The sequence below is a fragment of the Aspergillus ambiguus genome, assembly GCF_047715705.1.
Source record: "Aspergillus ambiguus strain CBS 117.58 unplaced genomic scaffold BDV59scaffold_11, whole genome shotgun sequence".
NCBI classification, from domain to species: domain Eukaryota; kingdom Fungi; phylum Ascomycota; class Eurotiomycetes; order Eurotiales; family Aspergillaceae; genus Aspergillus; species Aspergillus ambiguus.
In genome coordinates, this window is record NW_027395524.1 from 185,506 (window position 1) to 207,972 (window position 22,467).

Sequence of the window (22,467 nt, forward strand, 5' to 3'; positions counted from 1 at the left end):
ACTGCTAGAATAAATCACGCAGAGCAACTAAATTCTAGTTCTAGGTAATTTTTGGGCTGCACTAGAAAGCTCCGCTTGTCTTTCTTTCCGATATAAGTCGGCTCGAAACAGTGTTTGGTCAGTTTTTATTGACGAATCGATCTGTAAAGAAATACGCTATATATCAGAAACGCTATTTAACTATATATCGATAAGGCCTGCTTAGTAACTAATAATCCCTAATTAAGAAGCTCTTTCTTACACTGGGCGGTTGAGGAGGGGGCATGTAGGTAAATCATATTTTCAGGTGTATCTTATAGACGCTGCGTAATAGAAAGAACTCAGAAGCTGTAGACTTTGAAGTTGTAATTGACTGTTGAGTATATCACTTTTCTAGCAGTCCAATTGAATTCACCTGCGCTAAGTTGCCAAGTCTCCTGCAGGAGCAGGCTGATCCTCCAGTATCAGCCTGGTCCCTTGTCGAATGATGATGCAGATGCCAATGCAGCTTTCTCTGCCAGGTCCTCAAAGTACTGGGCCGTATCGACAGCCTGTTGTTTGTTCATTACAACAGCTGCATCGGTCCTCCGAGCCTGACTCGGGGATCCGATCAGCCAATAGGAATCAGAGCCCAGAGATATAATAAATGCAAGTGTTAAAATTCATGACAGACAACACACAGCAATGATCGAGTATACTCAATCCATGATGAAAATGGACATCTTGCTGAACAGCCTGCCGTCCTTGTCTTCGACACAGTGGGCTATAGGAGGTGCTTTACTGGTATGCCATCTGGCATCTTAGCCGGCATTAGACCCTAATTTCGTGTAGTATCTTGTCATCTATCTGGCTCGAGCAGCCTATAATCTATTCCTCAGTCCCCTAGCTAGGCTTCCTGGTCCAAAATTTGCCGCCGTTTCTGATGCGTGGTACTGCTATCAGTGGTATGATACCGTTCATCCACCTACCCAGACATTTGACTTATAAAGACAGGACGAGTGGAAGATACGTCTGGCGAATTGAAGAAGCCCATCGCAAATATGGGCCTGTCGTGCGTATTGGGCCGAGTGAGGTTTCATTTGCGACGCCACAGAGTTTCAGAGGTTGGTAATAAACCATTCTCTTGGTCGGATCGAAGTCTAATTGATGAAGACATATATGGCCATCGAACGAGAGGAGAGCAAATCTTCCCAAAATCACGATTTTATGCCGTACCCCAGCCAGAAGCAGGTATTGTGGCAGAGCGGAACGTGGAAAAACACCGCAATACACGCCGCTTACTATCCCATGGATTCAGTTTGAAGTCTCTCAAGGAGCAGGAGGCATTTTTGGAAGACAGACTGAGTTTACTCGTCCAGCAATTGCGCCGTGTTGGTGGTGATGGCCAGCGTGCTCTGAGCGTCAAGAATGTGAGTTTATGGCCATAGATACGGAGAAGGGAAACTGATTGTCAGTGGTTTCATTGGATGGTATTCGACATAATTGGCGAGTTGGCCTTTGGCGAGACGTTTAATGCACTCCAGTCAGGTTCGTCCACAGCCACAGCCACAACTAGATGATGACCTTACTGAACATCCAGGGAAATCACACTTTTGGATCGACACCATTCACGATGCTGGTGCCATGGTCGGTTGGTTCGAGGTTGGCCGTCGATTGCCCTTGATGTGGCCATTGATCCTGTGCATGTTACCAACTGGCATGAAGGGTCGATTTGACCGGTTTCTTGAGTACTCGCGCGCCATGACGCGTAAACGGGTCCAGAAAAAGGACCATGTTCAGCATGCGGATTTCTTCGCCAACTTATTGGCATCCAATGCCAAAGAGCGCCACAACGAGGAGTGGCTGCTGGCCAACGCTAATGTACTGGTGATCGCTGGGTCTGATACTACGGCCACCGCGCTAACAGCCATAACCTACTATCTCGGTCTGAATAAGGACAAGCAGCGTGCTCTGCAGGATGAGATCCGAGGGACATTCGAGTCGGCTCAGATGATCAACGCTGATTCCTTGGCCAGCTTGCCCTATCTCAATGCGGTAATTGAGGAAGGACTGCGATTGTTTCCTCCCACTGCATTTGGCTTGCCCAGAGAGAGTCCCGGAGCAATGGTGGATGGAGTGTGGATTCCAAAAGGGACTGTTGTACATACCTCCTCATGGACGACAACACATGATGAACGCTATTTTACCAATCCGCGGTCCTTTATTCCTGAACGCTGGCTTGCTCCATCGCATCATAGAGCAGATGCCACTTTCAGGGCTGATGAGCACGATGCGGCCAAGCCATTCTCCTTGGGACCACGAGGATGTACGTATCGCAACGATGTTTGTACAAAGAAAAGGCTAATCGTCGTGTAGGTCTCGGAATCAACCTTGCAACATTGGAGTTGCGAATGGTAATTGCTCGGCTGGCATGGGAGTTTGACTGGACAATGTCCAGTGGCGATGACTTTGACTTTGAGAAGGAAGCTACCTTTGAGGGGTTTTGGAAGGTACCAGACCCATTGATCAAATTCAAATCGAGGGCCTAGGGCTGTCTAGGGAGTACGTACGTAGCTATAGGAACCGTCAAAGGTGATAAGATATCTATAGCTAGCTAGTTAGCACTACATCCGATATGCCGCAACCATATTTAGAATATGATGCGCATTCCCTTTAACACAGGCCCACGTGTAATGGAACGCCCACAGAGCCAAGCTGACCCAAGCCGGAATCCACAAGTTGCTCAGATCAACGGCCTCATTGAGAAACGTACCCTCGAACTGCTCACGCCCTCTCTGTCCTCCACTCGCCCGTCCCATGAAAGCTGTCCCTCCCGCTCCACGACCGAGATTAAACTCGAACAAGACGCGCTTGTGCTCAAGGTGAAATGTCCATTGTGTACCGCGCGATGGAGAGATCATTCGAAGATTGTATCCTGTTGGCGTATGCTCCCCAACGGAGCTCCGAACAGTGCCGCTGTATGTTGGCTGGTATACGAAGAAGTCTCCTTGTATTCCCTCCTGTCGACTAGACTCAGCCCTGTCCGAAGAGGCAAAGATTGCGTTTCCTTCATGCCACAGCATAACATTGCCCACTTCGCTGCCATCGTCCTTGCAAACAGAAGACCAGTAACTTATGGTGTATGGCCCCGCGACTATCCGGAAAAAAGTGTATCCCTTGAGCATGTCGAACCACGTCCGACTTTGCCAGAGTCGCTCTGCACCGCCGATGCCGTCGATAATTGAGAGAGCGATGCCTTTGGCAGTCAGGCTAGCAGAGGAACGTGCTGCTGGCATAGGTTCCATCCAGTGCATACCGGAAATGGTTGAATAATTGGTAGAATCACTCTCGCTGGACAGTTTCCAGATTGAACCATCGGCACTTCGAGGATTTGCTATGTTCTTCAGGTCAATTGTGCCATTTATAGATGGTGCATCGAGGATGAGAGATGCCCAGCTCGAGTCTGTAGCGATACGGAATTGATAAGAAGCGCCGGCTCGGAGCCATGTACCGGTGACAACTTCGGTACACGCCTCAACGACGGACTGCTCGGCGTAGTCAATCAAGGAGGCAGTTTTGCCGTCAGGAAAGGCGACGTCTATGTTGATTCGCAGGTTACCCGGACCAAGGAAACTAAACTCAGGGTCACGATAGAAGGCAATGAGGACACCGGCAGTACCGTCGGGCGAGATGGCGTCAAACTCCCACTGCTCGCCGGTGGTGGTATTTAGAGATCGGAAGTAAGGATATAAAGGGTTTGCTGGCTCAGAAAAAGGAACAGGCCCCGGAACGAGGGAGTCAAATGCCGACATGCGAGATACATGACAGTCTTCTTCCTCCAAGGCAAGTTGCTGTGGACAATGGTTGTCGTGGTAGAGAGGGTGTTGATGTTGATGTTGACGGCCGAAGACGGAGCCGAGAAGGACTGGCGCAACAAGAGGAACCTTCATATTGACTGATCGCACTGGTTGACCGTTAAATGAGTTGCCATTAGTTCCGAAGGATTTCGTGGATTTAAGACGCACAAGACTGTTCCGACGTGATCGGAGATCCGGTTGTGCTGACTGACTTGTAATGACAGCAGATCAGAGTAATTAAAAGAAGGAACTCATTAGCTGCTCAATTCCACTATACCACAGCAGCATTGATTCTTGGAACATGGCTTCCCACACCCTTCCACCTGGCTTTACTCCCTCATCCATTGAGATCCCCACCTCTTTCAGTGGCATTATCCAGGCCGCCCCTGAAGGCAAACCGGTCATCACCAACCATCTTACCCTGTCACACCCATTACCTGACGATATCGTGGTCAGGAACATGTTGGTGGCTATTAACCCGTGTGACTGGAAGATGAACCGGCGATTCCCTTCGCCTGGTGCTCGGGTAGGATGCGATCTGTATGGAGAAGTCCTGGCCATCGGACCGGGAGCACAAGTCCGACGACCAGATATCCAGATCGGAGATAGAGTCTGTGGCGCTGTCTACGGATCTAACCCTAGTGACCATGGATCCGGGTCATTCTGTGATTTTGTCTGCGCCCCTGCTGACTTAATGATTCGACTGCCGGATGGATTCGAAGACGGGGCTGGCGCTGCATTGGGAGGAACGTCCTTTGCAACCCTAAGGTTAGCACTATGGGACTCGCTCCGTCTGGAAGGAATTCCAACCAGTCCACTAGATCCGACACAGGGCGCGCCATATGTGCTGGTCTACGGCGGTAGCACAGCTACTGGAACGATGGCCTTGCAGTTGCTCAGGATGTACGTGTCTGTTATCACTAGCGAATATATCTATTCAGCTAATAAAGTACAGATCCGGATACAAACCAATCACTACATGCTCACCACACAATTTTGACCTGGTCAAGAGTCGAGGTGCTGAAGCTGTCTTCGACTATCGTTCTCCTACTTGTGCAGCGGACATAAAAGCCTACACGCACGGTAGCTTGCGTTATGTTCTGGACATTATCACGGATGCTACATCGCAGGCTATTTGTCATGGGGCCATGGGTCGTACTGGTGGCATATACACAGCCCTCGAAGCACCGTCTGACGCGCTGAACCCGCGCAAACGGACAGTTAAAATGGATTTCGTTGTTGGACTGTGTGCTCTGGGCACTGAGGTTGCTCTGGGAGGTGACTACTATCGACCGGCCAATAAGGAAGCCAGACTGGAAGTTGGGCAATTCTTTGATGAGATGCAGAAGTTTGTCGATGAAGGGAAGATCGTGCCGCATCCCCATCGAGTGCTGTCAGGTGGTTATCAAGATATTCTGGACGGCATAGTGGCTTTGCGTGAGGGAAGGACGTCCGGAGAGAAGCTGGTTGGCTGTATCATTTCACAGTAAATAGGTGGATTTACAGTGCTGGCTATACAACACACGGAGAGAGTGTATGACCAAGTGACAACGTGTTCAAGTTTGCCAACGAAAGAGGACAGTACGTACTCAATCCAACGACGACCTCTTCATACCAAGCTGCTCATCCAAAAACTGTATTGTTCGTTGCGCTGCCAACCCAAACGCTCCCACCTTGGCCTGCAAACCCCCCTCCTCCGGCGCCGTCGACACCCACAGCCTCTTCTGATTTTCAGGCAGATGTGCCAGGTCCTCCAGGATGTGCTTTGCATCTACGGATGGCTCCAAATACAAAGACTGTCCTGCAGAGCTTACAAACACTGGGCACTTTACCTTGGCCAGATAACCGTCCTTGAGAGTAAACTTCTTCATGGCAAGGAGAGCATCGGCGGGCGTTGGTACGCCAAAGATCCATTGTGTCAGGGCCAGCTCCCAGCGCAACTGAGCAACTACCCACAGCGCGGCACCGAGCAGTCTGTTGATCCCTCCGGTGGGTATCCAGCCGGATTGCCACGCGCTCAGTAGTGCCGGTGATGTATGATTGGCGGCAAACTCCCACATATCATAGAACGCATCCAAAGCGACACAGGCCTTGACTCGGGGATCAGCTGCGCCTCTGAGGGCGAAGTATCCACCCATGGATGCACCGGATAGGGCTATCCGGTCAAGATCAAGCTCCAGGTCCTGGTGCTGGCCGACGAAGTCGAAGAGAAAATCTATCACCTGGCTCGTGACAACTTCAAAGTCCCCTCGCATGGGCTTTTGGTGTCGCCGCAAGACCATGCCTTGACCAGGTCCTTCAAAGGTTAACAGGGCGTAGCCGGCGTCCAGTACCTGACAGTTCATAAAGTACACCTCTTCTTGGATGGAGTCCGCTCCATTCAGTGAGATTAATACGGGGGTCTTCCCGGGCCTCCGGGCATGGCTGGGCGGCATATACAAGTATCCCGGGAGCTTCAGGTTGTCCTCGAAGGGGATCTCGAGCGGAACGACATGACCGGGAAGTAGGACAGCACCTCGGCGGAAGAGTTGCACAGCACGCTCCCCATATGCCACCACTCTGTCATGGTCCGGGCTCTGTGGGCGGCCGTCGAACATGTACCCGGCGGCGCGGAAATAATTGGCAGCTCGCATGAACGCCCGCTGGGCCGATCTGACTTCTCCATGCTGACTGGCTTCATAAGCTAGCTTCTCGGCTTGCTCTGCTTGTTTATGCCACGCATTATTCCAGCTCTGGACATCGAGGTCTCTAATCTGGCCAGCAGCAGAGAGACATTCGGCGATATCAGCCCCATCGAAGGGGGTCATCGACAGAATGCGGAGGAATTCGAAGTTGAAGAAGACGGAGCTGAATAGGCGATGCATGGTATCTAATAGGGTGTAGAAAAACAGGTGTAAGAAGTGAGTGGCCTGATCTTGCAACCGTTGCTCTTCCAAGTACTTAAAAGAGTCCGCCGGAGTATGGAGGCTAAATTAGCCAATCACAATGCTGGTAGATTGTATGAATCTGCTGTCGGAGTCCCGAAGCGTCGGAGAGCCAGCAGAAGCTCGTAAGATGTCTACTGCCTTAGGCTGGATTTAGTCGTCTGTAAATATCAGACCTAGGTCAGCAGATGTCCCTCCGCATACACGCCAGCACCATGCTCTCCTCAACGGCAACAACGATTGGGCTTGGCCTGCTGCGACTAAGCCCTGCACTGATCACCACAACATTGTAAGTATGCAGCTGGCATCCATACTTGACCTCTAAACTTACAAAGGATGGCAGATGCATCAACCGTGTTGGCCAATATTTTGCGCTCACCTCCTTCCGGCCACCGTTTATGCCCCGAGACCAGCAACATCTCGCTGCCCCGCTCTTCCAGACTTGGTTCCGAAGCGCATCGGGCCGCATTTGGAAGGGCGTTATTATCCTTACTCAGTTGCAACGACTGCTCTGCATTGCCAATTTAGTGGTTCGCCCATCTACAACGATCAGCTGGTGGTTGTACGGAGCCAGTTTCATCCTGTCAAATGCCCATCTGCCGTTCGTTCCACGACTCCTGGCGGCGGAGAATAGAATACTAGGAGAGCAGCAGAAAGCTCCGGAGGAGAGCCTGGCTGCATTGGGGGATTGGCTCAAGGCCAACAATATACGAGTGCTGGCGGTGGACCTGCCTCTGCTCTTGGTCACAACGGCAGCTTCTGTGGCGTCAGGGCATTGGCAGTAATGATATTATATCTATTGCAGACAAATCTTAGAGAAATTGTTGGAGAAGCATGTTTATTTTCTAGTCTAGTAAGCCACTTTATCTACTTGACACCGGTCATAATCCACAGCTTTCGTTACCCAGCAGATGCCACTGTCGATACCCTTACTGGGCAACAGTCTTCATGCTTCTCAGGCGGCGCTCAGTATTGGCACGACCGTTGACAAAGTCAGGATAGGCTAAAGTGAGCTCCACTGCACCAGACACAATGTGGTCAACAGCTTCAACACCCAGCATGAAACTATATTCCGTTAGCGCGTGTATACGGGTCCCAATTGCCATATAGCAAATTACCTGTGATCCTGATTACCGACTTCGTACTTCCACGAACCGAATCGGCCACGGGAGAGAATATCCTTCTGCTGCAAGTAGGGCAGAATCTCAGTCAGAGCGCCATTGCGCTCCAAGCTAGGAGTGGGATATCCATGGTCGAAACGGCGCACGTAAGTGCTAACAATCTCATCCTCGGGCTTAAGCAACGCAGTGTTAATCAAACCTTGGATGCTGTCGGCTAACAGGGTGTCGTGATTAACAGGCTTATACTGGGACTCAGAAACCTCCAACATAATTGACCAGTATGGTCCATCCTTGGCCTCGGAAGAATCAGGCTTCTGGCCGTTGGCAAGCTGCTTGGTAGGCAACTTGACATTCTGTTGAGGCTGGTTGTTAGGGGAGTAGTTAGAGAAGATGGTAGCCCGGTAGAAGGGGCAGTTATCCTCAGGGAAGTAAAGCTGCGACCGTTAGAATCTATCTATACTTGTTCTTAGCCGAGAAGGAACATACCCAGCACTTGTCTCCGATGCGTTCTGGGCGCGTGCCACGGATACCGACACCGATAACGTTAGTAGAAGAGTAGAAGAGGGGCTTGCAGAGCTGCTTCAGCGTGGCATCAGCCATGGCTTCGGCGAGATAGTCAACAGCCATGGTCGAGATAAGAGATCCGTACTGAACAACGGTACCTTGCAGTTTTAATCAGCTTAACGGCCAGTAATCCTCAAGCAGTGTAACCGACCGTCCTTCAGGTAGACCTTCTTGGCATCGGCATCAACCTTGACCACTGTGCCGTGCTCACCAAAGCGCGTCTTATCCTTGGCAATCGTGTTGGCCACAGCAATCCAGATACCACCGGTACCGCCCCTAGCGGGGAACTTGAAGGTGGCATTGGGACCCCAGTTGCCAGCCACCTTGTTGAGAATGACATTGCTCGTCAGCAGCTTGACGTTGGGGGCGGCTACACGCTCGCCGACCCAGGTAGCGTTCATCTTGCTAGGCGGCACGGCCCAGACCTTGAAGTTGTACGGGCGCATAAAAATCTCATTCAGCCGCTGACCAACATTGCGGTGGTTCCAGATGTCAAAGTTCTCCGGCTTGTCCGACGCAGGGCGGGCGCGAGCCTCCAGGGCGGCGTCAATGAGACTTCCAATGCATTCAACCTGCTCCTCCTTGGGCAAGACCGAAATGTTGTTCTGGAAAGGGTAGGGGACCCAGCGGCCCTGGTAGCGGACATAGGAGACACGTTGGTGCTCGTACCAGTCCTTGGCGTTGGGGAGGGCTTCGTGGAGGCAGTCGTCGAAATACTTGTAGTGGGAGAATATAACATGCCCCCCGACATCGAACAGCTGCACAGCAATTAGTATGTGATCACCACATCACGCATCTATCCCTTGCTTCAGAACGACATACAAAACCTTCGGGGGTAACGTCCGTCGAGGCCAGTCCTCCGGGGGTTTCGTTTGAGTCAACGATCATCCACGAGGCACTGTTCTAGATTCCCATGCATCATCAGCAGTTGCCAGGAGAATTCAGTATGTCGTGATCATCTAATTCATCCGACTTACCAGCTGCTGGAGACGTTTGGCAGCGCCCAAGCCAGTTGGGCCAGCACCGATGACCAACACGTCGACATTACTGTAGAGACCCTGTCAGCGATCCAATTCCATACGTGTGGCAGGGATAAGGCCAAGTACATTTGTTTAGCAGCCATGCTAGGAGGGGCGAAGAATGAGACTTAGTTGGAAAAGAAAAAAAGAGAAAAACGACAAGCTGCAAAGCCTAGCAGAGAGCAGCAGGCAGATCGGGAGGCAGTTAAAGACCGACTGCGACCGTCTCAATTCGCAAGACCCTGGACACTGCAACCAGGCAGTGTCGAATGCAGCAAGAAGAGCGACGCGTGTCGGTGGGTGCAGATCATCGGCCGCGAATGAAGGGCGGAAGTATGAACCGGGGATCTGTCCGGCTGGCGATCTCAATAATGTGTTTGCCTGGCTGTACACCGTAATTTCCGGGCGGTTAGATGCGACAGACTAGTATTTAGCTGAAACCTACTGCAGGGGATGCTTATATACATACTACGCACTATGCTCCGCACTATAGGTCTCAAGGGCTCTATTTTTAGGGCTGAGCTCCCTATCCGGTGGGGCTCCGAGGCTTGTCTTCGCACGGGCCGAGCAGACAACCCCACACTCTTCCTTCCTTGCCTTGCCCTAACCGGAATCTGATGCCTCTCGGAGCTCCGTCGTCGGATGCATCATGCCTTTCGCCAGCAGTCGTAAAGAATCAACTATCTTGGCTCTTCCACATCCTTGCCCCATCTCTACCCCGTTGTCTCTATCCGTCACTTCCAGGGCGATCTGGAGTGTGGTGTGGGCGGCCTGCGTCAGCACCTCCTGCCGCTGCATCCCCTCCAGCTCGTTTTGGATCTTGACGAAGAGATGACCGCACACATGGGCCAAGGTTGATAGGTGCAGCTCGCCGTCCATCCTTGGTAACCCTTCCAGTCGCAGGCTAGGCAGGAAGTTGGCCTTGTCCCACTCGTTCGATGATGTATTCCACGCCCGCAATTGGGAGCATATCATCTGGTACATGTGGCAGATGGCGATGTTACAGGATAGCAACTGTAATACTACGTCCGTGTCGGCTTTGTCACGTTGATTAGGACTGGTACTACCGGCGGAACGGGCCAGTCCGCGGATCAGTTGCAGGAACATGTCGGAGTACCCCAGCGTGGTGACAAGTAACGATCCTCGAGGCTGTCGGTCCCCATCCCGCCCACGGCTGGCTTCTCGGGCAATCTGTAGGTCATGCAAGAGCTTCGCATTGAATTCCTGGAGACGAACCATAATGCTCTGGCGAGTGCTGGTGGGGTTTGGATTGAGAATCTCGGCCGGGGCCAAGGTCCCATTCTTCCACAACTCGTGCTGGTTCTGCTCGGTCATCTGTTGGCTGCGTGCTGCCAGCTGCAATGCCCTTTCTCCACTATCCGTGCCATTGTGGGGTGAGGGAGGAATGGTACTGGTCGGTGTTTGCAACGCGGCAACTCGAGGTCCGTTCACGCTGTCTGAGATATTGTCTGTGGCCGGTACCCCCCCCAGATGTAAGAATTCGTCGAGATCATTCCAGTTGCTTATGTCGACTCCATCTGAAAGTATCATCGGATCTTCCCTTGGGGGGGAGCAGTGGATAGAGGGGGGCGGAGGGCGGTTAGGCGTGGGGTCTTCCGGACAGGGGAGAATGGAGGTCATCTGGGCAGAAAAGTGACCATAGCTGTGGTCCGGCCGCATGGAGGTCTCTTGCGTACGCTTTCGAGGCCTCTGGCCACTCCGATCATACTGCTGGCTGCGAGACGGCTGCCCCTCGAGCGTGGTGATGCAACGCACTTGGGCCTGCACGCATCGCCGGCACTGGGTCAACTGCGCAATGCCGCGATGGCGCGACCGGTCGCAGCGAGTCTTCATGCTCCGACATCTATCGCAGGCAGACCGACGGCTTATATCCTCCAGCCGCAGCTCATCGTCGCTCTCGAAGTCGGGATGGAGGTCTCCGAGACTCATGGTGAGCTGTCCGACGGAAGATGGGGGAGTGCGGTTCTAATGTGACATAGTTATATCCAACCCCTCCCACTACTCCAGAGTAAGCTGCGCCGGGGTCGCGCAATTGGTTGAACTATGGTCCTTTTCTGTGTTATTTTAATTTACAAAGTAAAGAGTTCATTGCATATGGTTCCACTTTCCGCCCAGGAATACCGCCTAATCAAGATCTAGGGATGGGCTGTCTATAGCTTCCTTCATCCTCCAGGCCGCCCGTGACGATGACGGGAGATTTCACGGGAGTACCTTTGTTGATCCAATGAAGTCGGGCACTCTGAGTAAAGGATATAACGTAACTGTGGGTCTATTACTGCTAGGTTCGACGCTAGATCAAAGTGACCAGATCCTCTGGTGTCTTTGCGAATCCAAAAAAGCGCTTAGTTGGCTGGCTTACCATTGGTAATACGGGATTTGCTTCGTTTGAGCCTGATCAGAATACAGTAGGATGTAGCAATTAGCTCCCAAATATTCGATCGTCTCTGGTATGCGACAGATTAAGGGTGATCAACTATACGGAGTACGCTAGAGACATCGCATTATCCTATTTAATACTCGCGAGCCACACTAAACGCTGACATGCATCGAACGCTCATGTCTTCCAACCATCGATCGCACCTTGTTGCCCGCACAGTGGAACCGATGGCAAAGGGTTGTCGGGCTCTTGTGGACCTGCATGATCATCGTGCATATACCTCATCTGTCAGTCGCTCAGATAACTGTTGGAGAATTTCCCTTTCCCATTGGCCTTGTCTGGACCGCCCTTCCGAACCCTGCTCATCCGCGTCCACTGATCGTCAAGATGAGTTCTGATAACTGTCTAGTATGCAGTTAAGCACTATTCCTGCACGTTGACTAGACTGTGCACAGATCTTTGTAAAACACTCCATTAACCGCCAGAAGCCAGCTTTCCATCCTGATCCTTCACACGTTTTGCACCAAGTCCAGTCGGACGTCCGACTCCGCGAGCAATGGGCGCCGAATACTCCAGCAAAAGCACCCCCGTTATTAATCCGTACGGATCAGCCAACAAAAGGACGCTACAGCTTATTATGCGGGAAGTGATCATAACCAGCAATAATGGCAATCACACATCAGTCGCTTAGACCCTTGCTTCTTTTCCTGTCATATCTGGTTTTACCCGTCATCGCGGAGCATTGCAAATGTGTAAGCCAACCAAACTATTCATCCAAGAGATCATGCAGCAGAACTAAGTGGTGGCAAGCTCCCAGGAGATCCCTGCTGGCCGGATGAAACCGCCTGGGCGCGGCTAAACGCGACTGTTTCTGGGGCTCTGATCCAAAACCGACCCATTGCGGCTGTGTGCTATCCAGGAATGCCCGAGTTCGATGGTCCAGCATGTGAGAGGCTGACAGCGGACTTGATGACAGCCGAGCACCATCTAAATTCTCCCTCTGGCTATCAATATCCACTCGATGTGCCCTGTCCTGTTCGGCCTTCCTCCAATGGCACTTGCTCACTCGGAGTCACCCCCGTCTACACCATCAATGCCACTCATTACGAACACGTTTCGGCTGGGGTGCGGTTTGCGCAAACCCACGGGCTGCGATTGGTCATTCGCAATACAGGCCACGACTTGCTGGGTCGGTGGGTACCTTCTAAGCCCTAGGCTGGTGGAAGCATCTCGCAAGACTAATGCACAAGACGGGAGTAGTTCCACTGGCTTTGGGGCGTTGCAGATCTGGATTCGCCATTTAAGGACGGGGATCCACTTCGCGGATTCCTATGTGCCCACCAAGCCCTGTCCAGGGCACACGCAGTGGGACGGTGCTTCTGTCACCATTGGAGGAGGCTATGAATGGGGGGAGGCCTACCAAGTTGTCTCGGCGAAGAACAAGCTTATTGTTGGGGGCGGAACTCCGGTAAGTCACTCTAGATCTCATCTCGTGACAATCATTCGTCATGGTCCCATTGCTTTTCCGATGGCCGATTCAGCGACGGAGCGGCTTTGGGCTAATGATAGTTGCAGACGGTTGGCTGCATTGGGGGATGGATGCAAGGTGGCGGTCACTCGCCTGCATCCCACGAATATAGCCTCGGTGCAGATCAGATCCTCGAAGCCAAGGTCGTGCTGGCCGACGGGAATCTTGTCACGGCCAATGCCTGCCACAACCCGAGCCTTTTTCGAGCCATTCGGGGCGGAAGCCCAGCGTATGGTGTCGTTGTATCAGCTACTTGGAAAGTATATCCGACACGCAACGTCACGGCGCAGTCATTGACCTTTGCCGCGAAGACATCAAAGGAAAATGACGTGACGACTTTCTTTACTGCTCTGACGAATCTCTATACTGAGTCTGTCTACCTGATTGATCATGGTTACACGGGGTTCGGGGTCTGGTCGATGCATGGCCAGGGGCCATTAACGGAGCCTATGTTTATCCAGCGTATACTCATGTTCTAACTGGCCTAGGAAAAACGCGAGCTCAAACGAACAAAGTGATGCAACGCCTGATGGACAAGCTGCCATCAGACGATCTGCACGTCAGCACCAAGATCGACGAGTTTCCCACCTATGGTGCATACCTCTCGGGCAGTGCCTTTACCAACTCCAGTCAGGCCGCCAGCATCCTGATGGCGTATGGATCTAGGCTTCTAGATAAACGTGCCCTGGCAGAAAATCGGGACGCTTTGAAAAGAACCATCCATAAGATTGCAGGGAATGCAAACCAAATGGTCATGAACGCTCTTCTGTTTGTCGGGGCAGGAGAAGTGTTTGTCGATCGATCGGACACTGCTATCCTCCCTGCCTGGCGATCAACCTATGTGCATGCCTTAGTGTCCCGCATGTGGGCACCAGAGACACCATCACACGAGGTAGAGGCAATCCAGAAGGATATCACATACGAAAAGGTGGGTGCCTTGAGAAAGCTGGCTCCAGCGACCGGAGCATACATGAACGAGGCGGACCGTCTTGATCCTAATTGGGTGGAGGACTTTTACGGCTGGAGGAGGTACGAGGAGCTGAGCAGGATTAAGCATCTGTACGATCCAGATGACTTATTCTACTGTCCTACCTGTGTGGGTGCGACAAGATGGAGGGAGGCGGAGACAGGGGCTCTGTGTCGGGTGTAGCCTTCATCAGATTATAGAAACTACATTCAACGCTAATTATACCATTCGTTCCCTGATCAGTCTATACTGCTATGCCAAACACGATAAACAAGGTCTGTTTGTTGATATCTTCATCGTAGAACGTTGTGTCTAACCAGTTTCCCATCCCCCAGTTATGAAGCAGAAAATCAAAATAACTCGTTCTGCGGTCATCTGAGAGAGATAGAACGATTCGGCAGGGAGAGGCTGGGTTTGGATTTCATGCCATTGGATATTGATTTGAGTATTATTGATATGGGTGTTCTTCCGAAGGATCCGAAGTCGCTTCTCGCGGTATCTCTGGCGCATCAGCTGCGAGCGGACAAGCGATGCATCCTCGGTGCCATGACGAATGGTTGGGCCGCGGATGAGCGTCAAAGGGGTTGAGTCGGTCATAATGCCTTGTCTGCTCGGTCTGGTAGTAATAGTACGGTAACATACGACGAGACTGGGGGAAGGGAAGGACTCGTTATAGAGTACATGCCACAACGAGTAATGGTTCTCATGGGCTTCATTGGTGGAATCCATTCACGCTAACGCACTCTGCCGAATCACTAAGGCAAATCTTAATTGGATACATACCCCACTTCTTGCTGTCAGCTCACACCTGATCAATGAACCCCACCCCCACCTGATCAACGACAATTCGGTCGATCGCGATCTATGTATCTACCAACTAACATATTCGGTAATCTGCACTCAGTGGGGCCCTTGGTATCGGTCCCGTTGAGATCAGGCGAGTGAGGGGGTGATCAATCGCTTGCAGTTCCTCATCATTTCAAAGGATGCAGTATTACTAACGCGGTGATTCATATTCCCTATCCCCTGACAAATCTCTCATTGCGTCTAGAATAATCGAGTCGTCCTGCTCTTCCAAAGTGCATATATCTTAACAGTATATTAATTGCCAATCGGCCCACAGCTACGACCCGAGTTCTTCCTCAATCATTCATTCCTTCCCACACAATTATCCTCTTCTTCAAACCATGTCTTCCACTAAGCTCAAGAAGCTGCAGCTCCCTGTCTCCAAGGCCCATGTTTTCTATCGTGAGTCCGGTGCACAGTCAGCTCCAGTGGTTCTTCTCCTGCATGGCTTTCCTTCCTCTTCCCACCAATATCGTAACCTAATCCCCATCCTAGCCACCAAGTACCGGGTCATTGCGCCTGACCTTCCTGGCTTTGGCTTTACTGAATTCGAGGACTCCAGGACCAGAGAAGGCATCCACTACACCTTTGATACCCTGGCCACTGTGGTCCTCGAGTTTCTGGACGTCTTGTCCATCACCAAGTTCTCCATGTTCATTTTCGACTATGGCTCTCCCACTGGTCTAAGGCTAGCCCTCAATCGTCCGCAATCCGTCCAGGCAATCATAACCCAGAACGGAAATGCCTATGAAGAGGGCCTGGGCGAGTTCTGGGACCAGATCCGAGAGCTTTGGACGAGCAATAACGACCCTAAAGTTCGGTCCAAGCTAGCGGCTGGTTTACTCAGCCTCGAGGCGACCAAGTGGCAATATGAGGAAGGAACAAAGGGTCTCGTCGCTCCAGAGGCATACATGCTGGACTACGCTCTCCTCCAGCGACCTGGAAATGCAGAGATTCAATTGGATCTATTCTGGGACTACCGGAATAACATTAAATTGTACCCGGAATTCCATCGATATTTCCGGGAGTCGCAAGTGCCTCTGCTGGCTGTTTGGGGTAAGAATGATCAGATATTTATTCCTCCGGGGGCGGAGGCCTTCAAGCGTGATCTGCCTAAAGCAGAGGTGCATCTTCTCGACGCTGGTCACTTTGCTGCTGAGACGGAGGCGGCGGATATTGGCGCATTGGCTTTGGACTTTTTGGCCCGGAACGGGATATAATGGATGTGGGGTCAAGTGTTGGACTAGCTCATTTTCTAATATTGCCTATACTTATCAATCCTGTGGTACAATACTGTCCACGAGTATTCTGAAACAAATGCGGTTTTTAATTCAAGGCTATCACGAGGGTCAGCTGTCAAAGAAATATTATAATCTAGCTCCCACGGTGTGCAAAAAGTGAAATCTAAATTCCCTTTTTGAACCACACGAACGATAGCCACTGCGTGTTGAACGACTTGTACTTGCCCAACAGCCGCACCAGCTTAGGAAGCGAATCTCCCTCCGGGAACTACCTTGCTGTGCAACCTTGAGAGCCTGGATCTCCTGCCCTTCTTTAACCAGTTACTCTGCCTGGATCCACCGAAAAATCTGCTGATGACCGTCCGCTCCAATAATAGGAAGCAACAGACGAACACCGTCAAGAGGGATGGTGTCTATATACCCCATAAGCTAATTGTATTTGGGTCCATTTTCTTAAATGGAATAGAGGCTCGTTGGGGACTATTCTGGAAGGTCTCGACCGCTCTAGACGCTTATTAATGAGAATACCTAGTGCCGTTGACATTGTCTAGTCAGATTATGTAGAATTGCTTCCCAAATAGGATTAGGGTTGCATAAGTGGATTTCCACGGATCTAGAGTATAGGATATCATACTCTGACAACCAAAATGTTGATATTCTGTAACCTCGGGGCGGTATATACTTTAAACTTGACGGACTTATACGGACTTTATCACTATCAGAAGCTCACCTCGACTTTTCTTCCCTTGTTTCTGACTCAAAGAGCCGAAGAAAACGCCCCAGTAAGCCATGCGACACTACGTAGAGGGGGGATTGCACTGCAACGGGTACATGATCAAAATTTTAATGATTAGCTGCAGACAATTCACAACAAGAAATCCGCACCAGAAATGATACCCTTCTACTTCTATTTCTTCTGAGAGGCTCTGTATTGTAATTTCAGATTGCCGCACAGACATTCGTGTGACAATCATCGTCGCCTCAGCTGATAGGTGCAAAATTCGTACCTAGGAACATTCTGCTGTTCAAAACCGTCGTGGATTCATAGATGCCAGGAAGACCCTCACATATTGAAGGGTTAGGCACTACCGGTGATGCTTATGAAGTCCCGAAGATGTTCCATCATAAACGGCTCCCAGACCCAGCTTCTAGGCGAAGCAGGCAATTAGCAGTGCGAAGTTCTGAAGAGTTCGTAATGGTCGCCGATATGGCGGCTGGTCGTGGGGCTACCGAATGAAATTTTTCCCGTCAGCTTTTAGGTAGCCCATCATCGTTCATCCGCCAACAGGAGACATTGCAGTGAATAAGAATACCCCCTCGTACATCAGGCGATGGCTCCATGATGATATTAGCAGTCCTACAGATAGTAAGAAATATAATGAGCTGTCTTCGTTTGATTTCATGGGAATTTTCCACCCATGCCACTACCGATCACTAAACTATGGACCAACTCTTGGAGAAGATGTTTACCGTCCCAGAGCCACCAACCCGAGTGCTGTCGAAGCTGATACAAGTAATCTACACACAGTTCAAATTTCACAGGAGAGGTTAATCTTCTCTACTGCTTAAACCCAGCGTCATACTTTTATCAGATTGGATATCATATGAGCCTATCGTTTACCCGCTTTCTCCCGGTAACTTGCTTAGGAAACCATGGACGGCTCGTCTGAGTACCTGCAGCATTCGCCATTTAATGAGATAACGAAGTGACGAATTGATGGCCTGGAAATCAATTACAGGCGACCGGAAGTGAAATGCTCACTAAAGTGTCAGCGTCTGCCAGTTCGCGCCAACGAGTCTGACATAAGATCTAAAACGCTACGGGGCTCATAGAACCAATCAATTGCTTGATAGTGCTAACCAATGTCTTAAACCTCTCCCAATATAAATATTTATATTTTACTCCCCCTTGTCTTTCGAAGTTCCGCTCGCACGGGAAAACGATCGCTCGACACAAAAAGAATGGACGGGACAGTCCTGATAACCGGCGCAAACGGCTCTCTTGCCCTCGAGTTTATCTCCCATTCCCTCTCACGATATCCCGCCCTCACCCTCATCGGCACCGTCCGCAACCCATCCACAGACGCAGATGTCAACACCGCGAAGCTCCAGAGACTCTTATCGAAATATCCCAATGCAAAAGTCTTCATAGAGAAACTCGACCTCGCATCCCTGGCTGACGTCTGTGTATTTTGCGGCTCAGTCATCTCCCGCGTAGAGGAGCAAAAGCTACCACAACTTCGCGCAATCATTTGCAACGCCTTTACGTGGTCGTTAGATAATGGTGTGAAGTACACGTTGGATGGATACGAGGCTACGTTCCAGGTCTCCTATCTAGCGCATTACCTCTTAGTACTCAAGCTGCTACCGCGCTTGGACCGAAAACTGGGACGAGTGGTCATGCTAGGCTCTGCAGCGCACTACCCCGAACGCACAAATCCGCTCTCAAAGCTCGTTGCTCACTGGCCGGATGATACTGCGGAACTGGTGCAGCCACGCCCACATCCAGAGAACGAGAACCATGATCGCGGCTGGCAGCGGTATGGAACGAGTAAGCTTGTCACCGTAATGTTCGTTAATGCGTTAAATCGATAGCTTGAAAAGGTATCTCTCAGGTCCACTTTTTCCGCCTTTGATATTCCAGTTCTTGGAGGAGGCTCTAACTAATATACCTTCCAGGATCCCGACCGTACCGAAATAACCGTAACCGCGATGGACCCTGGTGGTATAGTCGACTCTCGTGCGCACAGTGAGCAGCGGTCCTTAGCCAAGGCAGTCTTCTCCATTTCTAGGGTCATTCTTCCGGTGCTGAAGTATCTGACTAGCAGCATGCGATCCAGCAGCGATTCAGCGCAAGATTTGCTTGAGGTTGCCATTGGGCCGAGTTTTGCTGGGAAAGGGGTTATTTTGAGGGATTGAAAGCTGTCAAACCAGCAGAGGTTACTGGAGATGAACGGAAGCAGGAGGTCCTTTGGGAAGCGAGTCGGAGGTGGACAGGGATGCACGAGGGAGCTGGGGTGTACTGATAATGCATGCCAGAAGCTTCCCTACCGATACCTATTGTTAACACGAAATTGATATGCTCGAATTCCTCGCCTAGGCTCACTTCGCTTTGGTGGTTAGTTGGGTAAACCGACGCGAGGCGGTTTGCAGCCCGATGGCTTGAGCGACATTAAGCAGCGTGGGTGTCTTACAGTACGGAGGGAAGGGGGTTAGTACCTTTTCCTGGTCTGAATTGCGCAAAATGCGACTTCTACTTAGCTTGGGTGTATAGTTTGTAGGTGTGTGAACAGGGGCCTGAACTACCCTGTAGGAAGGACTGAGTAGGGCAGCAAATCACCCACGTAGCGCCTGGTGATCTCCACCATACTTATGCTGTATGTTTTTTTTTTTTTTTTAAGCTATTTAGGTCTGTCTAATAATAGTATGTGGTGGACCAAGCGTACTTCTTAGTCCGGCCCGGCCCGTTCTGCTTCATATCCACATCGATGTAGTTTTGAGGGTCTTTTCAGAACAAATATGGGGAATGAGCATAATCACCAAGTCATTCTCATGACTCCCATCGTATTGGTGTAGGGTGTTTGTCACCCGTTGCGCGATACATCGATCCCTATCCAAATATAGAACTACATGGCGTAGACCACCAACCCCGCTTTCCAGTGTGTAACAGTATCTCGCGCCAGCTCCGGGAGGATGAGAAGTGAGAACAAGTACTTCATAATCCTTCTCCTTGTCCCTTCTCTCTTCTCAACTGCACTTTCATTGTCAAGTCTGATTTTCACTCTGGTAACCAACCACTTCGTCTGTGCCTAATTACTATGGCGCCTAGGAACTGCCCGCAGAAACAACGTGCCCTCATCCAAAAGTACAATATATTGATAGAAGGGCCAACCCGGCCACGCGACTGGCCGAGTGAATATGCTCCTCTATTTACCCTGGTAAGAGATACGGAGAAGATTCGATATGATGAATATTATCAAGCAGACCCCGGAAGCGATAGCCCGAAGCTGTTACACATTGCCCAAATACGCACTCAGGTGGAAAAACTTGTTTGGCAGGCGTACCAGCTGCGGGAATCCTCAGCCAACGAGCCTACGTGGAGGTTGAAGACGGAGAGTTTGATTTTTGGCAGGTTTGAAACAGATGTTACCTGGTGGGTAAAGGGCACGTCAACATAATTGTTATAGTGACGTGCTGATAACTAGAGCAGCTATGTGTGCGGCAAACGTCGTTGGATATCGGATCTACAAGCTCTCCCATCGTGTCCCTAAGAAATCCGGGCAGGCAGATGTCTTTGCTGTTGTGAGGAGATTGTGAGAGCAAAACATCTCGTAAGTGTAAACTGCAGAATAAATTGGCCCTGACCAGATCGCGTAATAACTGAGTATATATCCTGAGCCTTCCACGCAACAACTCTTCGTTACCAAGGCAGACTGCTCTATAGTTGACATGTCCATGCCAGAAATCCAACACAGAATCTTACCTCATCACAAGCCTGACCATGTCCTTGGACTAGGTGCAACAAGCGAGGTGAAGGCGCTGATGGCAGCCAATCCAGAAATTATAGCTGGGGTCTGCAAAGATCGTATGGATCCGTACTTCCCATTTTTAGTCCTCGAAGCGAAATCCGAGAAAGATACAGTAGGATTTGAATCCATTGAGAGACAGACGGCTTTTCCAATTCGCGCCATGGTCAACATTCAAAAGGCCCTGGAGACTGCCAGTACCGTGCGGCTGGACCCTTTGGTATGGTTCTTGACCAATCGAGGAGATGAGTGGAGGGTATATGGCTGTGTGCCTGATGGACCTCACATAGTAAGTTCCACGCCCCACGCTGCTTAAGTTGCGATGAGCTTATCATGGATATCAAGCGAATCATCGATTTATGGCATGGCTGTGTCCTCCGACACGACTCAGCACTGCAGCTACTCCTGATTTTAGACATGTTGTGCGATTGGGCCAGGGATATTTTCACAGATCAAGTGCTTTGCTGCTTGCGCCAGTGTGCAGAACGTGATCTTTCTGTCCCTATGTGCCAGGATAGTATGACGGCACTTGCACAGTCACATACACTTGATGATGCGCCATGTACGCCGACCCTAGAGTTACCTGACGTACCAGGCGCCTGGATAGAGCATGTGGGCATAAAGTCAGACAAGGATGTACAGCTTCAATTTCGCTCTTTATCTCTCCCCGAATCGACTAGCGAAATATGCTCGATACTTAGAGCTATCGGAGGAGAGGCCAACATCGTTCATACAGCTCACAGCCTTATGAATTTGTTCAATCCGGAAGATCCCTTTATTATTGATTCCGATTTTCTTGACAGGCTTCAGTGTGCCTGGGGAAAGTTTTCGCGAGATAAATCTTCTCACACCCTACTTCTATACGCTAGTCTGAGCTGGCGAGCAAGTTTTGACTATACAGACTGGGTGTTGACCAAAGAACTGTCATGCATCACTGCCGCGACAACCTCCATAGCTGCATTGGCCACAATCGCCCAAATCCCACATACCAGTCTATTCCCTGACGGTGATATCAGAGCTACGACACTAGAAAGTCGCCTTATCTATCCACTGCGTTATCTTCCTTTGGCCGAATTGGTACAAGCCGCTTCCAGGAACCTGTTCCTCCATCTTCGGGTACACTCACAAATTGCAAGTGGTGCTGGATGGGTCGAAGATTATGGCAAAGATACTCTTTCTAAGCACTTCTGGGATTCTTTGGATGCCAATCCCGATATCTTCATGCAGTGTACTGGAAACATCTACAGGGATGTGAGAGGACACTCCCATGTACTTTGGTCAAGCTTTGGCGCCGGAATCCCCCCTCCGCTTCAGGTACCAGAAATGGCGAAAGAGTGTCGTATTGCTATTTTTAAAAGACGCAGGGGAATGGAGGAAAACACTGGCCAGGTATATGGTATCTGTGTGCTTGATCGTTTGCTTCTTAACTTTCCTGACAAAATCGGGAGTGCGGTTCTCTCATTCTTACACAATGGGTATAGTTGTTTTAATGGAAATAATGAGCCCCTCACAGCGGCG

General features: G+C 50.6%; 9 protein-coding genes across 9 annotated transcripts; 6 read left to right on the plus strand and 3 right to left on the minus strand.

The window, feature by feature from the left end:
* Positions 1-687: 687 nt before the first annotated feature.
* BDV59DRAFT_201051 (cytochrome P450) lies at positions 688-2,507 on the plus strand (the record flags this gene model as incomplete). The annotated part of the gene is made up of 7 exons (XM_073693729.1): positions 688-762; positions 811-923; positions 973-1,082; positions 1,132-1,388; positions 1,434-1,506; positions 1,559-2,284; positions 2,335-2,507. 7 exons carry the CDS (start codon positions 688-690, stop codon positions 2,505-2,507), a joined length of 1,527 nt encoding a protein of 508 aa, XP_073548964.1.
* A 75-nt stretch (positions 2,508-2,582) lies between these two features.
* BDV59DRAFT_201052 (uncharacterized protein) lies at positions 2,583-3,908 on the minus strand (the record flags this gene model as incomplete). Its single annotated transcript, XM_073693730.1, has 1 exon — positions 2,583-3,908. The coding sequence occupies one exon, from the start codon at positions 3,906-3,908 to the stop codon at positions 2,583-2,585; it is 1,326 nt and encodes a 441-aa protein (XP_073548965.1).
* A 208-nt stretch (positions 3,909-4,116) lies between these two features.
* On the plus strand, positions 4,117-5,305 carry BDV59DRAFT_201053 (zinc-binding alcohol dehydrogenase family protein; the record flags this gene model as incomplete). Its single annotated transcript, XM_073693731.1, has 2 exons — positions 4,117-4,718; positions 4,771-5,305. The coding sequence occupies 2 exons, from the start codon at positions 4,117-4,119 to the stop codon at positions 5,303-5,305; spliced, it is 1,137 nt and encodes a 378-aa protein (XP_073548966.1).
* Positions 5,306-5,359: 54 nt separating this feature from the next.
* Positions 5,360-6,653, minus strand: psoB (hydrolase psoB). The gene has a single exon (XM_073689367.1). It carries the CDS (start codon positions 6,620-6,622, stop codon positions 5,405-5,407), a length of 1,218 nt encoding a protein of 405 aa, XP_073548967.1. The 5' UTR covers positions 6,623-6,653; the 3' UTR covers positions 5,360-5,404.
* Positions 6,654-6,952: 299 nt separating this feature from the next.
* On the plus strand, positions 6,953-7,569 carry BDV59DRAFT_176039 (uncharacterized protein; the record flags this gene model as incomplete). The annotated part of the gene is made up of 2 exons (XM_073689368.1): positions 6,953-7,028; positions 7,083-7,569. Coding segments are annotated over 2 exons (518 nt in total), but the record flags the coding sequence as incomplete, so codon positions are not given.
* A 1-nt stretch (position 7,570) lies between these two features.
* BDV59DRAFT_176040 (protoporphyrinogen/coproporphyrinogen oxidase) lies at positions 7,571-9,789 on the minus strand. Its single transcript, XM_073689369.1, has 7 exons — positions 9,531-9,789; positions 9,402-9,471; positions 9,247-9,327; positions 8,576-9,182; positions 8,347-8,522; positions 7,858-8,294; positions 7,571-7,804 (listed from the first exon to the last, which is right to left on the minus strand). Exons 1-7 carry the CDS (start codon positions 9,545-9,547, stop codon positions 7,669-7,671), a joined length of 1,524 nt encoding a protein of 507 aa, XP_073548969.1. The 5' UTR covers positions 9,548-9,789; the 3' UTR covers positions 7,571-7,668.
* A 2,717-nt stretch (positions 9,790-12,506) lies between these two features.
* On the plus strand, positions 12,507-14,519 carry BDV59DRAFT_192561 (uncharacterized protein; the record flags this gene model as incomplete). Its single annotated transcript, XM_073692063.1, has 5 exons — positions 12,507-12,593; positions 12,652-13,034; positions 13,102-13,309; positions 13,417-13,762; positions 13,801-14,519. The coding sequence occupies 5 exons, from the start codon at positions 12,507-12,509 to the stop codon at positions 14,517-14,519; spliced, it is 1,743 nt and encodes a 580-aa protein (XP_073548970.1).
* A 980-nt stretch (positions 14,520-15,499) lies between these two features.
* On the plus strand, positions 15,500-16,529 carry BDV59DRAFT_176043 (alpha/beta fold hydrolase). The gene has a single exon (XM_073689370.1). The coding sequence runs from the start codon at positions 15,524-15,526 to the stop codon at positions 16,400-16,402; it is 879 nt and encodes a 292-aa protein (XP_073548971.1). The 5' UTR covers positions 15,500-15,523; the 3' UTR covers positions 16,403-16,529.
* Positions 16,530-18,385: 1,856 nt separating this feature from the next.
* BDV59DRAFT_192563 (NAD(P)-binding protein) lies at positions 18,386-19,449 on the plus strand (the record flags this gene model as incomplete). Its single annotated transcript, XM_073692064.1, has 4 exons — positions 18,386-18,988; positions 19,019-19,027; positions 19,103-19,307; positions 19,346-19,449. 4 exons carry the CDS (start codon positions 18,386-18,388, stop codon positions 19,447-19,449), a joined length of 921 nt encoding a protein of 306 aa, XP_073548972.1.
* Between the last annotated feature and the right edge of the window lie 3,018 nt (positions 19,450-22,467).

What these genes read in the sequence shown, in the direction of transcription:
- psoB (XM_073689367.1), bottom strand. Translation starts at nt 6,622, where the DNA reads ATGACCCCCTTCGATGGGGCTGATATCGCCGAATGTCTCTCTGCTGCT.
- BDV59DRAFT_176040 (XM_073689369.1), bottom strand. An exon ending in ACGTTACCCCCGAAGGTTTT is followed by an intron (nt 9,183 to 9,246) that starts GTATGTCGTTCT and finishes ATTGCTGTGCAG; the next exon opens with CTGTTCGATGTCGGGGGGCA. An exon ending in GTCGGTAATCAGGATCACAG is followed by an intron (nt 7,805 to 7,857) that starts GTAATTTGCTAT and finishes AACGGAATATAG; the next exon opens with TTTCATGCTGGGTGTTGAAG.
- BDV59DRAFT_176043 (XM_073689370.1), top strand. Translation starts at nt 15,524, where the DNA reads ATGTCTTCCACTAAGCTCAAGAAGCTGCAGCTCCCTGTCTCCAAGGCC.